Consider the following 15,101-nt stretch of genomic DNA (forward strand, 5'->3'; position numbering starts at 1 on the left):
TTGCATATGTTTGAAGGATGATTCAACCTTCACTTCAACTCATCAGGTTTCTATACTCGTCTCGTCTCGTACTATATATTTTATTCAATAAAATGAACATTACATAATTAACATCTCGTACTTTTTCGTTAATTTTCGTATCTCTACAAAGCAAAAAAAAGACTGCTTATCGCGTCATAAACTAATTGCTCATATGTCTGCTGCATTTTTTTAAACTTTTAATCGTGGTAGGCTATTATTTAAAGGTAAGTACATGTATACGTTTGGTTGATGTAGTCGTAGTGCACACTTCTAATTCATAATCTAGCTGAGAACAATTGATTTAGGACAATCAATAGGCTAATTGTTTTTTGTTTTTGATTTTCTTAGATAAATAATAAGCAGAAAACTACCTCGCCAGTCGTTGGACGCGTGCATGCTGCTTCGGTGCTTTGACCTTGTGCGTGAATGATTTGCCAAATTAGTCAACCCATCTTGACCACCTCGTCGTAAACTCAAGGACAATATGGTGAAGATCTTGGAGGAAAATAGAGCCGGGTCAGCAGGCGAGTCGTCTGGACTTTATCACAGTTCTGAGACAGGAGATAACAATGTCGTTGTCGCAAGATCGTCCCGACCTTTCGTCTCTCCTTCTCCCCCCGAGGGGGATGGTGGATCGAGCGGATATCTCAAGGGGTCCGAGTCGCCAGACCAGCAAGATTACAATAATTCCGGCTATACCAATAACAATGACGACCAGCAGGACACGTACTTTACGGATGAAATCATTCACATTCCTGATCAGGATTCCCCCGTAAAAATACAAATACTTTATAGACACTCCGAATTTATGAGTTTATTTTATATAGATAACTCTGTATCCTTCAGGCCTTCAGTTTTAGAAAATTATGGGCTTTCACGGGGCCAGGTAAAAAAATAACGCCCTCTCCTTGTTACATATAGTATGCATTAATTTGTTCTTGGTACATATTGAAGTTAAATATTATTTTTAAATCCAATTTCAGGGTTTCTTATGAGCATTGCATATCTAGATCCAGGAAATATTGAGTCTGATCTTCAGTCTGGGTCGGCAGCTCAGTATAAGGTGAATTTCAAACTGTTGGCTTTCACAATATTTCCATAATATCCTCATTTTTGTTATATTTTTAAACATGCGGCTAAAACTAGTTTCTTATCATTATTCCATCTAGATTTTATGGGTGCTCATGTGGGCAACGATACTCGGACTTTTGATGCAAAGGTTAGCGGCCCGGTTGGGTGTAGTGAGTGGGATGCACTTGGCCGAAGGTGAATTTATTAGGCTCTAATTCACACTTATTTTCTTAGTCAAGCTATTGATCACCAATTCATGAGATTTATGGAAAATGTTCATCACAATTTTCTCCTTTCTTTCATTTAGTGTGCAACCGAAAGTATCCTGTCGTTCCAAGAGTGATTCTGTGGATCATGGTGGAAATCGCCATCATTGGAAGTGATGTAATACAAGTTATTACTTATTTGTTTTTTGCATAATGAACTTGATTAGCGATGAATGCTGGACTATAACATTTTCCTGTATGTTTTGCCAATTTAAGATGCAAGAAGTTATTGGAACCGCGATCGCGTTTTACCTACTCTCAAACAAAGCGTAAGACTAGTATAGAACAAAAACAATCAAATCAAATTCTAATCTGATCTGTAAAAAAAATCATGTATTTAATATATATGTTCCACCAGGATTCCTTTATGGGGCGGAGTTTTAATTACAATCGTGGATACTTTCACTTTCCTTTTCTTGGACAAGTATGGACTTCGAAAGCTGGAGGCGTTCTTTGCCATTCTTATTGCTACAATGGCTCTGTCCTTTGGCTATGAGGTGAGCTCTAACATAATTTGCGATGAACTTATAATTGAATCCACTCTGAGTATGTCTCACTTACGTTTGTAATTTTGTGCATAAAGTACATAAAAGTTGCCCCAGACCAGGGCGAGGTGCTTAAAGGGATGCTGATTCCGTGGTGCTCAGGTTGTGACAGGAAAGTTCTTTTGCAAGCTGTTGGTGTGGTTGGTGCCGTGATTATGCCCCACAATCTATACTTGCACTCTGCTCTAGTCAAGTCCAGAGAAATTGACAGAACCAAAAAAGTCCAAGTTAAGGAGGCCAACCGATACTTTTTCATTGAGGTACGTGGCACCAATTTAATATAAAATAAAGAAAAGGATGATTGATATATACTCGTTTACTTTAGGCGTCAATTGCCTTATTCGTCTCCTTCCTTATCAACCTTTTCGTTGTGGCCGTGTTTGCGCATGGAATGTGGGGAGATCACAACACGAAGAGAACAAACCAGGATATTTTGGAAGAATGCTTGATAAATAATAATACCCATGCTAGCGTATTTCCGGTAAGTAACCCAATAAACATATCGTGATATTACATTCATAAGTCCCTAGTGCTTACAATGTGTGATTATAATTTTGACAGAATAACACTAAAGAGTTCCAACCAGACATTTACAAAGGTGGCGTGTTTCTTGGGTGTGAATACGGCGAAGCGGCAATGTACATTTGGGCAATTGGAATTTTGGCTGCTGGTCAATCGGTAATTCATTCGTTAGAATTTCAAATTAACAAAAAATCAACATCGAAAACAGAGAATGCATTGAGTGTTTTAGAAACATAATCAGTGTGGAATTTTTTCTCTGAGCTCTTTCTCCCACTATTTGGGGAATAGTATTCCCCAATATTCCTCTTCCTAGTTCCTACATATGTATCTCTGCAATATATCAATCTCTGAATGATTCTACCTTGCTGTAAATTATGTTTAAGCAAGTCGTCGCTATATAATTAGTTTATTCGTATCCAGAGTACTATGACGGGAACTTATGCTGGTCAGTTCGTGATGGAGGTTAGCTATTTACATATTCAAATGAACACTTTAATTCCTGGTCGTTTTACTTAATGCTTCGCATATTCAGGGGTTTCTGGACCTACGTTGGTCAAGATGGAAGCGAGTTTTGCTCACTCGTACAGTTGCAATTTTGCCCACCTTTTTGGTCGCCAAATTTCAAGATATTGAAGATTTGTCCGGTATGAACGACATGCTCAACGCACTTATGAGTCTTCAAGTAAGTATGTAGTTCGCACGACCACGTCAGTAGCCGATTTATCTATTATTGGAGGTAAAGAAGTATGTTTTGTTTTTCAGCTGCCATTCGCAGTTCTTCCAGTGAGTTATCAATGCCACATGCCATAAAAATTAATTCTCAAGCGCACATATGTGACGAAAATTTACCAATGCTTTTGTTTGTAGGTGATATCCATGACTAGTTCTAGAAACATTATGGGAGATTTCCGAAATGGAACGTATGCAGATAACATTTATATTTTCTTGTGCATACTCCTGTTGAATCATAATACTTATAAATATTCGCATTGTTCGTCTTGGGTTGCAGAGTAACAAAGATTGTTTCAGTCTGTGTGGCAGCAATCATCATAGGCATCAATATCTACTTTGTCGGATATTATGTCACAACGGCATTTCCTCCGTATTGGTTCGTTTACTTTGGCGTCATCGTATTTGGTGTGCTCTATCTCACCTTCATCACGTACCTCCTCTTACACATGTTTGTCTCGATGGGGTTTACGGGACTTTCCAGATTTGAGGTACGACAACCTCTTGTTATTTATTTATTTGCTTATTTATTTATTTATTCCTCTTGAACAACCCAATCTGCTATTGTTTTTGTATATCACTCTTCTGTATTGTATTTTGTATGCTCTAACCTTATTTATTTGACCTCTTCCACACTAGCACGAACTTCCTGAAGGCGACTCTTTGCATGCACCCTTTCAGTCGAAATCTATACCAGTAACTCCTCTGGCTGAAATTGCTGCAGATTTAGAATTAGAACTGGACAAACTAAAACAAAAAGCTGGTTAATACATAGGTTACTGTACTGTACACCAAATGAATCTCGTTTAATGCTTGCATGTAATCCCTTGTTCAAAAATATGACTGTACAAGAAAGTAATTAAGTTGATGTCAAAAATGCATGTTTTTTTACTATTTTTCTTTCACCGAAATATCGCATTTATAACAACAACAACTTGGACGTTGATTTTCTTATTTCAGTTTGCCAGAAACATTGAAAGAGAAATGGAACCAAAGATCTTGCAAAATTCCGGAGGGACAGGAAATTACGGGTATGAAGAAGAAGAAGAGGAAAATAATGATGACGGTGGTGTTAACGCTCTCAATAATGATAATGAGGAGACGCATGACAATAAGGCTTCGTCCAGCAGTCAAAACGCTTGAAAAGAGAATATATTATAATCACACATTTATACCATTAATTTTCAAGCATTGTTTAATCTTTTGTTTGTTTTTAACTTTTTGGGTTGTTTTAGGTCGATTCGACATTGTTGCTAATTAATCAATTGGCCTCGCTTCTCACGAACCCGCACACCCACCGCAATCACCCCATTTGCTTTTATCAGCAGAAACCACCACACGCAGCTTTTTAGTCGCTCATCTTCTTCCCAACGCTCAATTATTTATCTAGTCGCAATTAGCACGCAGTTAATTTAGTTTTTAGGTAGAAATTTTATTCGCATTTTATTCCCTTCCTTTTTGTCATTTTTTGTCTTTTTGTCACATTATGCTACAGAAGCTTTTATTTGTAATGCAGCCGCTATCGATTTAACTAATAAATCTAAACACGAAATATTTACTTGTCGAGGAAGTCTATTTTGTGATAAATCTCTAGCATAGCATACCGCTATGAAACTTTGAATTTTACTTCTTCGCGAATACAATAAAGATAATAATATCGATCTCTTAAAACTGGAATTGTTATTCATTTGTGCATGCATGTACACCCAGGAGGCTTATTGAGGGTAAGCTCCTGTCGTCGTCAGGGTCGTCGTCTGGCCTTGTGCAGCTGAAAGAGAAACAGGCCCTGCAGTGCCTCCGTACTCGGGGGGAAGTTGGTTGGAGTGCACGAGGCGCTTAATTTTCCCCTCCCACTCTTGGCGATTCGTCCCGTACACCTTGATCCTCGCCACAGTCTTGTCCCTCATCACAGGCTTGAGCATGGCGAACAGACGGGGAAATATGGCTGGACAGTTGATGTAAAATGCTTTGTAGAGCGTCTCTGGGTAGTGGGAGTCAAACGAGGAGGCCAATTTCAACATTAGCTGCACTGCTATTTTTTCATATGCCACATAATAAAGAGTTAAAATGAGATGAGATTAAGATGTTAAATGGTGTTGCCAAAAGGCGACTAAAAATAGATTCGATTTGCTTTTACACCTTTAAAATTGACGAGCTGTTGGTACGAATATCCAGCCCAGTCAGCAATCGCCGTGAACTGTGTGTTTTGAAATTCCCATGGTTTGCGACCCTTATTGCTATCTCGAATCCGCTCCATGGCCTTTTCAAACAGTTGAGTGTAGTGGGTTACGAACTCGACCTCTCTTCCCTCATTGACAATGCGGGCAAGGTCCCACCGGCCAATGGAGAAAGAGACCACTGCAACCTCAGATAAAAGCTCGTCAGCATTTTGTACCACTCGCATTACAATTAATTTAGAAAAATAATCCGAGCTCTGAGTGGCGTGCCACTTACCCGGGTGACCCAGAGTGTCCAAGCCGAGCATGGAGTAGGGGCACAGGTGCATTAGCACGGGGTCAATGGCTTGGTACAGGATATCGTCAAAACCATACTCCCTTCGCCAGTCAAAGGACTATAATTAATCAAGATTTGTATTTTTACTGGGCGAAATTGGTGAGGTGACTTTTTGGGGTAAAATTACATACCTTTCGGATCATAAGCTCTGCCTTTTCTATATTTCCATCCTGAGCTGAAAACCATGAATATCGCTCTGGTTTCACTTTGCATATTTAATTTTTAATTGTTATTAAACCTGCATTATAGTCTGTACCTCGAATCCATCTGAGCAAAAACTGATCCGAACGATCCTCTCCAGGTTTTAAAATATCAAACACTCTGCTCCGAAACTGTTGAGGAAATCCGTCGCATCATGTATTCACGAGTATAAATATTTATTCTTATGCAAATGTATATGTATTTAATTTGGATGGGGACTTGGGGAGTCACGTACCTTTGTGATAAGTTGCTTTTCCTGATCGGAATGAAAGCTCATCCTGACGTCCCTTCATTCAAGTAGCAAACTGACTTTTTGCCTGGATAAAAGTTAGATCCAAAGCCGATAACGCAATTGCGAAACAACGGGACTCAATTCACAGCAATTAGTGTGCCAAAGTCTGGTAGGGCTAATTTATAGATTTTTATATTATTTAAATGGTATATTATTGAACTCCTATCACTGCCATTTGTACGTAAATTATGACGCTGTTGTGTTATTCTCAACTTTTGCTACTTGTTTCGCTTCGATGGGATTGATCCCAACTAAAACCTTAGAGAATATAGATGTACATATATGTTATAAGTAAATGCATTTTTTAGAACATTCCACAATTGTGATGTTGCAATCCAATGAACGAGATACAGGCTCATGAAAAAATTGAGCATGGCTCAAAAAAATAGCAACCGCTTTTCACAGGTACTCCCCAAATAAGCTTCCTCAAAACTAATGTGCAACAACGCTCCTTTGACTTTTAAACGAGTTGGATACTTTTAAACGAGTTCATTATCGCCGTTAACAAGCATCATAATAAGCGCACCGTCTCACAGAAAAGTTTCCATTGTTTCTTCTCATTCATATCCGGAACTGGAGCTTAACTTGTGTGATACATACATATGTATAACGTATGTAATAGTGCAATTTAATAATCATCTATAAAGACGAGTGCTTGGGTCGCATGCTATCTTTCCACTTTGGATAATGACACTCCCAAATTGGAAAATTGTCGTAATTATGGAACATAAATTCACGAGGACTATTTCACTTATCTCAGCTGCCGACATCTCAGGCGTCGACGGAATTGAGATCGACGGCATACTTTACCAATATTTTCCTTCATGTGTAATGTAATTCAAAAAAGAATGATCATCATACGTATTATATTCTGATATATGTGCTGTCCCACACACAGGTGGTTTCATTTTGCTGGAAAATTAAATGGGTATACTTCCGGCGCGGCATAGTCCTCGTATTGATTGCCTTTTCGGCGTGACGTAGGGCAGGAAAAAAAACAGGAACGAAAGGAAATCAAATAATTCAGTCTCCAGTGTTCGACTATGTATTGAAGGTCACTGAAGGTGAAGTGAAAGCAGTCCCAAGATGACATTGTTGACCAATCATCCATCGCATTTATTTATCCGTTTAGTTCGCTATTCTTTTGAAGTATAGATTTGATACGAACCTCACCGTCCGTGTCGTGCGTGGGACAAGTTGCAAAAAATGAATGTTTCCTGATCATACATGCTTTTGACTCTTTTATTCTTCCTTTGGAATACAGATACATATGTATTTTTATGTAGCTTTTCGATTCAATTTTAACAACTAAATACTTATATAATAATAACAACGGGTGTTGTGCAATATGAGTGAGAGAGAAAACATCTCGTGTTACAAAGGATGCAAATGCACATATGCATGTAACGTCATCAATCATAGACTGCTCGTACTTAACACGTGGATGTAAAAATCTGTTCCCGAGACGAAACTACCAAAGATGCTTATTCCAGAAAAGATCTGGAAAACAGTAAAGTCACATTTTGTACTCCACTTGCATCCAAAGCTGTATTTTCTTGAACTCTTACCGAGGCATAGAATGCACTCCTCTGGTTATGCAGCGAATCTGCAGTCAAAAGGAGCAATGCAGTACCAAGGATTCCTACGCCAACGGCGAGTAGTTGGACCATCAAGTTCTGCAAGGGAAATTAATCAGATTTCTCTTCGTGATCACCTAAAAATAAACAAGCAAAGGAAATTGCGAACCTCCTTCGGTGTCCCAATAAATTCGAAGCAGTTGAGAAAGAAGACGACGGCACAGGAGACCACAAACACTAATTCTGGCACGGAACGTTGTTCCTCCGGCATCAGAATGCAACTCATTGCGAGAATTCCACAAATCTGAAAAGATTAAATGTCGACAGTATTAACATTTTTCTCATATTTTTTGCGGAGCCCTGTTGTACTTGCGCATATTTAGGTTCACTTACTCTGGAAAAGAAGGAAAATGTTTCCGGTATCACCCACGTGTTCCCGTCAAAAAGTCCCATTGTGGGTTTCCACGCACCCTGCCTATGAATCTGTTATTGTGAAAGAGATTAATTGACCAAGAACAGCCGTTAAGTAATTCGATTGAGACTGTGCAAGTGATGTACATGGATATGTATAAATAATAAATAGAGTTAATTGCAGTCAGTCAGCATGCATGGCATTGAAGAAGTGACTCCTTGTGTCGGTATTGATGGACGCTGGCTATTCGTTTATTCGGCACTATATACGAACGGACTAGATAGATACCAAAGAAAAACATACATTACATATCGTGGAGCGTATTAAGTATGATGATGCATGAGATGTGATGGCCAATGAGTGTTGTAATTACTTGGACAATATAATTTTCATTTTTTGCGTGACACGAATAGTACAAGTACAAAAACGTTTGGAGAAGTCTCTATGTGCTGAATAAATCTTGTGATAGATAATTTCATTTTAAGAAGTCATTACAAATTTGTACATTAACATTACTGATTATTGGGTTCGTATGCAGAGCAGATTTTTTTATCGATCTCTGTCGCATGAATGCACACATCATATTCACTTTAAAGACGTTACGGTGCGGTCCAACAGCGCTAATCCGATTACCATCCAGTAGTGAAAGTAGGAGAAAGGTTCTGTAAAATGCGGATACTTGGACACTCTGGACACGTAAAAATCTCTATATCGACCTACTTATTGCTTGACTTGGCCATTGTGAGACGGCTCATGTAGGACTTGCTGGTGGTGGTGGTGGTGTTGTTCAATTTCAGCTGCGGAGTCTTCCACCATTGTACTCAGTGTATATACAAAACTGACCTTCTTGGAAATATTTGGAACTAATTTCACCATTTTCGAGCTTCAGATTCCACTACTCCCTGTTTAACCAAAGAACCCAAGACAGACTAAGAACAAGGACATCGTAGTTCCAAAATCAACAGTGTTTCCACATTTGCGAACTTCAAGAAGACGAGGCAAGAACAGTAAAAATTAATTAAATAAACAAATGGGCATTAAAGAGAGCTAGTCCAGCCAGCCAGTCAATTGATAGAAAAAGTTGGGAGGTAGCTAGATTCGCTTAATCTCTTTAGACATACAATTATTACAAAGCAGCAAAGACACTTCCGTAGTGAAAACTTGTTACAATGCAATTAACTAAGAATTTATTCAGTTCTTGAAGTTCAAGACTTGAACTTGCTTGACTATTATTTACATAGTGATTTACGGTTCGTCCGAATCCGATTCGTTAGTACTCTTTTATAAGAGAATGGTGGGTAAAGGACTTTTTGTTTTTAATTGCAGAACTTTCAAGATAACGTGTGAAGGATGAAAGAGGAGGATGTCCTACAATAGCGGAAAATGCATATGAGAAGTGTGGCCGTGTTGCTGGGACAAGTATGCATCGTGTTGGTGGAGAGGATGACGACTTGTTGTTAGCAATTTCACCCCCACCAGAGTTTCAAGACCTCCCTGCTCCTCCACCCACTGTTTTCCGTGACCTTAGCCCATCCCCATCAGCTCTTCTTGGCGTTGGTGGGAACAAAAGCAGAACACATCATCCTCATTATTATCACCACTTGTCCGAGTTTGCAGCACGGATATCATTCGATATTCTCAATGAAGCGATGGTGATTGCCACAGAGGAAGTTTTGTCTCATGGAGGCTGCACCGTTCGCTGTGGTTCGTCGTCATCTTCAGCCAACCCTATCATCAGCACGACACACCATAATGTCGTCCACACCTCAGGTTCACCACGGTTTGAGCAAAATCTCTCTTATCTATCATTCTCTTCTCTCCGCAACTAATTAATCTACTTCAGCACTATGCTTCTTCTTCCTTTCGGGTTTTCTTTAATGGCTGTTTTCTTTCATTTTCCCCATAACTTTATAATAATAATCCCCGTGATTTTATTTAATAGGTTCCTCTGAAGAGGAGGAAACAAGTATTACTACGTCCTGGGAATACGTACCAAAGCCTGGTTGTGGTTCGAAATCTGCAGTTCGGCGTTCGCGATGTCAAGCTCATACTAACAACGATGAGGTGGGGAAGGGGGAAGAAACTGTTGAAGTGAATCAACTACGACACACCGCGACGGGGACAGAGGCATCAGTTCCGAGAGGAAGGTCAACGTTGTTCTGTGGGGATGCATTTACTTCATCTGTGTCATCGTCACGTGACTTGCCTCTGATAAACCGATCTGTTTCGTTTCATTCTGAAATTGGGCCTGCTGTTCCCCCAAGAGTCAACATTCGCAAAACAAACAATGATTATTCTGATACAAGTAGACGGAATAATAATGTTGACCCTTCCGCTTCCTCCTTCTCCAATCGACACTCCATCGCAGGAACATCGAACATTGTGCGTGGTCAGCCAGATGATCCGTGCTTCATAGTAAAGAATGACATTTACTCATTACCAGTGGACAATATTTCTACACAGGAACCTGGAACAATCTCCTGGAATAATATTCCATCCAGGCATCCAATACTTGGTCCCCGGCGGTCGTGTGGCAATAATGACGGTGTGATATTATCTGATCAGCCAGCAGATTCATCAAGAAAGTGCTTTCCGAGGAGTAACGATATGGATGACAATGGTTTGATAGCGTTCAATAGGTTAATACCATCTTCTTCGATCTCAAAACAACATGAAAAGTGTAGGAACGGGAGTGCACCTCTTGCTACAATAGAGACAGTTAAAGTACCAGTTATTGCAGACTTTTTTGATAACGAAAGATGTGCCACCAGCAGCAAGGAGCCTAATACCCATTCTTCTTCTTCTTCACATCATACAATAAACAAACCCAGACTCGCAGATCCTGTTGACGATGATAACGACGACGACGGTAATGATGATGAGACCTTGTTGATGGGAGGGTCAAGGTGTGCAGGGAGACTTAACAACCCTCAAAGTCAGGCAAGGCGTAGTCACAGCGTAGAAGTAAAGATTTCCAAGGTGGACTCTTATGATTTCGACACTAGTCTACACAACATAAATTCCAAAGAAGAAAGGGGTCGAGTTGGAGCTAGCAGTACCAGTACAAAACAAGAAAAGAGGACGATTGGGCATTCCATTTTGAATCTTTTTAAACGAAAGTCACGTTCAAAGGCGAGGTTACGAGAAACGGAAAGTGGGATGGGTCAACACTATGGTAGCAGGTATGGGAGCATTACATTTATTTCGTTATATGCATATAAAGTTATTAAGAACAGCATTTTACTTTTCTCTATCATGGAAATTAACTGGCCATTTATTTACTATTCTGTCTAATAGTAGTGGGTCATTTGCTAATAATGCGACCACATCTCGAGCCCTCCCACCACCACCACCACCCTCTGCAAATGCCGCTAGTGATTCTGACGCTGAAGTGGAACCAAGTGTACGAATATCTTGTGGTGGCGATCATCATGATACCAGTTTTCCAACCCACATGGACTTAGGACCTTGGTCGGATGATGAATCTCTTGACGGTCCCATTGAAGCCAAAGATTTTACTGTCAGCATCGAAAAAGTCAAAGACGTGAGTTCCGCCATACATATTTTATGTTTGATACGTTGCAACATCGCATGGATCATTGACATATTGGACAATATTATCTAATAAAATAAACTAACTGATACATTGGCTGGATTGTATAAACAATAGTGCGGCTGGTATTGGGGACCGTTTTCGAGTGAAGCGGCCGAAGATTTGCTCCGAGGAGAACCTGACGGTAACTTATTTAAATTACTGTACATATTTCTGACTATTCAATATATTTAAATACACAATAATATATAAAATTGCGAAAACTAGACTAACTGGCTTTTTTAAAAAAATTTGGAGACTGACTGTCGTATTTTTACTTATTCTAGGATCTTTCATTGTTCGTGATAGCAGCGACACTCATTACATATTCTCGCTCACCTTGTAAGACACTTCTTTTCATTTGCACAATCAGATTGAGAAATGATGAGTTTTAAAATTAATATTCTATTAATTGACAGCAAACTTAACGGGTTGGTTCGCCATTGCCGCATAGAACATGAGCAGGTGAAATATTAATATGCATATAACGTGCTGCTGTTATTATTTATTACAGAAGACTTAATGAGCAGTGTTTTGATTTCCTTGTTATAGGGTAACTTTAGCTTTGGACCCCTGACTAGATTTAAAGCTGCGACAATAGTGGACTTTGTTGGTGAGTTACTTAATAATTAAGAATAATAATACTCACAGATTTTTGTACCTCTTATTATAATTTAATTGATATTTCATTTTGTAGAAAAGGCAGTAGCGCATTCTAGGTGAGGCTTAATTCAGAAATGCAAATGTTACTGTATCGTTGATGTGTATGTGAGACTTAAATTCTGCTTATTTCCAGATCCGGAAGATATTTATTTTTCCTTCACAGACGACCTATCCTGGGACCCATGCGAGTCCAACTGCTTCATCCATATAGTAGATTTAGACACCCGAGGTCACTTCAGCACCAGTGCAGGTAGACATTTAAAATTCATAGTTCTTATGTCCATTATAATTTATATATTATTATCTAACATGTCTTTATGAATTTAGGTTTGTGATTTTAAAATATGTTCGTCGAGATCTGATATCCTCACTCCCACTTCCAAAGCCACTCATAGAATACTTGAATACGCCGTACTACTACTTTGAAAAACAAGAGGACAGAAAGGCCAGTTAGTCAACCAACCAAGCTATGATTTTTTCCCAATGGCCATTAATAATATGCAATGTGTAGTTCGTTGTTTGCATACATCTAATTTGTTATGTTACCCATTTCAATCACTTGTCTGTTAATCGAAGAATCGAAGCTCATTCCGTATTGTTTCGTGTATGTAATACCAACATCATACACCACCATTCCTCCCAAACTTGGCTTATTGTTATATATAATAATTGTCATAATTGACATGAATTTGTCAACACACTGTTAACATTTTTTGCACTACTGAAGGTTTATTTAATTTATTACTGCTATCATTATTTGTATTTATTATTATTTCAATCTTCTATGTTGTCTTCCGTTTGAATACACACACGACACATATAATACTATTATTAGATAACCAATCGAACTCATAACCTTAGCCCGATGATGTATCTATCTATAGAGGTGATATTATATTATGTATTAATGTACTTAGAAAATAGTTGTTATTGTAGAAAATCGGATGTACTATTCAACAACACAGTCAGGAATTGTGCTGCGAACGGAATGAAATAATAGTTCCATAGTTCACTTAAAAATAAACGATTTTCGACAAGAAATTGATCTGATTTCTCTGCGTCTTGCTTTCGAATTAATAAGAGTCCTGTATAATGTAATTCTGATTCGCGTCTTGCTTCATTCATGGTGGTGGAAGGCCTAAGGTGTAGCGAACAAGACGGACTGCTCGGCGTTCAAATTCTGGTTTGTTTTCTCTCCACATTTTTGCTGCATCGACACAAGCCGGGCTTTCATCATTTGGTTCTGAAACATTCGAAGACAAAATTTAGCGTCACTCTGTACAAATGTTTTATTGTCGATAACTGTAATGAACTAGATGAAGAGGAACCCCATCACCTACCTGCCAACAAACTCACAACCGATAGTAAAATTTTTTCCACACTTTGAACTGGGCTCCACCGTTCCGAACGACTCTCATATCCTGTTGGGTCATCTCCAGGGGCGTGAAGAATTGAAATACAAACTCGACCATCTGGGTAAACTGCAAATACGTAAACGTGACAATGTGACTAGGACGAAATATATTTTAAATTTTATTATTATATTCTAAAACCATTTGGGTGGAACATGTCACATGAAAACTTCATTTTTGGTGGACTCAAGGGGTAGTCGGGCGGAAACACAAGTTTAGCTGGAAAAACGCCTCCGTCGAAGCAGGTACTTTCTGGACCACTGTAAATACATAAACATACAATGCTTCTGATTTTCGTAGTAAAGTAGTAATGTTATATTTAGACTTTCTTACGATATCAATGCCTCCCATTCAAAAAAGTTTTCTTCGTCCACCGGTCCAGCCAAAATTCCTTCAGGTGGATTCAAGGTTAACTCTGATTGCATAATTATTCAAAAATTACTATACTTAGAACTAGAACAACCAGCACTTGATTTGCATATACCATATTTATATCGTGAAATACAAATTGTATTATACAGTTTAGTGTTTATGGTACAAGTTACTCACGTTTATATTCTGCCATTAGCCGTCGTAGAGCAGCCCCAGCCATGATTAAAATAGGTCAGCTCAGGTCTCGTATTATAATTTATAAATTCAAATTATGAAGTACAAATCAATTTTCATTTGAGTTTAAACAGCAGATGACTAGTTTGAGTTTTGCGGTTCCTTGATGACTCAATAGCGACCACTCGGTGTATAAATGACAACGCACCGATGATATTAACGTCTTTTAATTCTTACTTCAAGATGCTAATCGATAACTCATGCTAATCGAAAACTACATACTTGGGACTACTACTTGGGAGGAACCTTCCCAACTTGTCAATAACAAAATTCGATGCTCTTGGGAGTACTCGTGGGATATTGCAACATTTCTACTCGGAATTGAATTTCCAAGGGGCATTAAAATCATTGCCAAGAAATTAACCTCCTCCTGCTCACCAGAGGGGGACCTACAACTATTTATTTTTGAAACTGGTTAGAAATAGCTAAAATTTGGTATCAAGGTCCAAGTGTATCTCAGGTAGTAAATTTTCAAGACGCTAAACAAGAATTGTATGCACATCCTGAGATCTTGCCCACCTCGAGCAAGTTTACTGTTTACTGTTTACTGTTTACTGAAGTTTATTAAAATGTCGCAAATCATCAGAAAAAATCTGCTTTTCAGATCAAGACACGATTTGCAGACGTCGATGTTTTTCTGCATAATTAACTCATATGCTGCGTCAATTCCTGCATACC

The 15,101-nt window shown here is 38.8% G+C and overlaps 5 protein-coding genes across 12 annotated transcripts; 2 read left to right on the plus strand and 3 right to left on the minus strand.

Moving 5' to 3' along the window:
- Window positions 1-7: 7 nt before the first annotated feature.
- Window positions 8-4,815, plus strand: LOC110852674 (natural resistance-associated macrophage protein 2). Of its 3 annotated transcripts, XM_022100787.2 has the most exons (18): window positions 13-245; window positions 370-793; window positions 868-907; window positions 1,005-1,084; window positions 1,191-1,287; window positions 1,400-1,476; window positions 1,575-1,627; window positions 1,717-1,855; window positions 1,942-2,163; window positions 2,229-2,384; window positions 2,465-2,581; window positions 2,846-2,887; window positions 2,958-3,107; window positions 3,188-3,208; window positions 3,293-3,345; window positions 3,435-3,645; window positions 4,115-4,185; window positions 4,390-4,815. In XM_022100787.2, the coding sequence occupies exons 2-18, from the start codon at window positions 506-508 to the stop codon at window positions 4,409-4,411; spliced, it is 1,839 nt and encodes a 612-aa protein (XP_021956479.1). In that variant the 5' UTR covers window positions 13-245; window positions 370-505; the 3' UTR covers window positions 4,412-4,815. The 3 variants fall into 3 exon arrangements, with proteins under 3 accessions (XP_035711539.1, XP_035711533.1, XP_021956479.1); XM_035855646.1 differs by lacking the exons at window positions 4,115-4,185; window positions 4,390-4,815 and adding an exon at window positions 3,794-4,033 and having other exon boundaries at window positions 8-245; XM_035855640.1 differs by having other exon boundaries at window positions 12-245; window positions 4,115-4,815.
- LOC110845331 (SEC14-like protein 2) lies at window positions 4,601-6,572 on the minus strand. 2 transcript variants are annotated; one of them, XM_035855658.1, is made up of 6 exons: window positions 6,105-6,572; window positions 5,925-6,000; window positions 5,800-5,843; window positions 5,609-5,726; window positions 5,294-5,512; window positions 4,601-5,183 (listed from the first exon to the last, which is right to left on the minus strand). In XM_035855658.1, the coding sequence occupies exons 1-6, from the start codon at window positions 6,144-6,146 to the stop codon at window positions 4,870-4,872; spliced, it is 813 nt and encodes a 270-aa protein (XP_035711551.1). In that variant the 5' UTR covers window positions 6,147-6,572; the 3' UTR covers window positions 4,601-4,869. The 2 variants fall into 2 exon arrangements, with proteins under 2 accessions (XP_035711551.1, XP_035711547.1); XM_035855654.1 differs by having other exon boundaries at window positions 4,601-5,186; window positions 6,105-6,570.
- Window positions 6,573-7,387: 815 nt separating this feature from the next.
- On the minus strand, window positions 7,388-8,339 carry LOC110841686. The gene is made up of 4 exons (XM_022087376.2): window positions 8,132-8,339; window positions 7,908-8,042; window positions 7,730-7,837; window positions 7,388-7,661 (listed from the first exon to the last, which is right to left on the minus strand). The coding sequence occupies exons 1-4, from the start codon at window positions 8,189-8,191 to the stop codon at window positions 7,578-7,580; spliced, it is 387 nt and encodes a 128-aa protein (XP_021943068.1). The 5' UTR covers window positions 8,192-8,339; the 3' UTR covers window positions 7,388-7,577.
- Window positions 8,340-8,638: 299 nt separating this feature from the next.
- LOC110850105 lies at window positions 8,639-13,446 on the plus strand. Of its 5 annotated transcripts, XM_022097602.2 has the most exons (12): window positions 8,640-9,148; window positions 9,477-9,920; window positions 10,093-10,532; window positions 10,614-11,332; window positions 11,448-11,694; window positions 11,821-11,887; window positions 12,030-12,084; window positions 12,162-12,207; window positions 12,295-12,355; window positions 12,440-12,461; window positions 12,539-12,655; window positions 12,733-13,446. In XM_022097602.2, exons 2-12 carry the CDS (start codon window positions 9,572-9,574, stop codon window positions 12,857-12,859), a joined length of 2,250 nt encoding a protein of 749 aa, XP_021953294.1. In that variant the 5' UTR covers window positions 8,640-9,148; window positions 9,477-9,571; the 3' UTR covers window positions 12,860-13,446. The 5 variants fall into 5 exon arrangements, with proteins under 5 accessions (XP_021953288.1, XP_021953294.1, XP_021953283.1 ...); XM_022097596.2 differs by having other exon boundaries at window positions 8,639-9,238; window positions 10,093-11,332; XM_022097591.2 differs by having other exon boundaries at window positions 10,093-11,332.
- Window positions 13,122-14,942, minus strand: LOC110850134 (ubiquitin-conjugating enzyme E2 G2). Its single transcript, XM_022097619.2, has 5 exons — window positions 14,367-14,942; window positions 14,151-14,232; window positions 13,959-14,077; window positions 13,746-13,886; window positions 13,122-13,648 (listed from the first exon to the last, which is right to left on the minus strand). Exons 1-5 carry the CDS (start codon window positions 14,407-14,409, stop codon window positions 13,527-13,529), a joined length of 507 nt encoding a protein of 168 aa, XP_021953311.1. The 5' UTR covers window positions 14,410-14,942; the 3' UTR covers window positions 13,122-13,526.
- Window positions 14,943-15,101: the final 159 nt, after the last annotated feature.

Source organism: Folsomia candida, unplaced genomic scaffold (assembly GCF_002217175.1).
Source record: "Folsomia candida strain VU population unplaced genomic scaffold, ASM221717v1 Fcan01_Sc001, whole genome shotgun sequence".
Classification (NCBI taxonomy): Eukaryota; Metazoa; Arthropoda; class Collembola; order Entomobryomorpha; family Isotomidae; genus Folsomia; species Folsomia candida.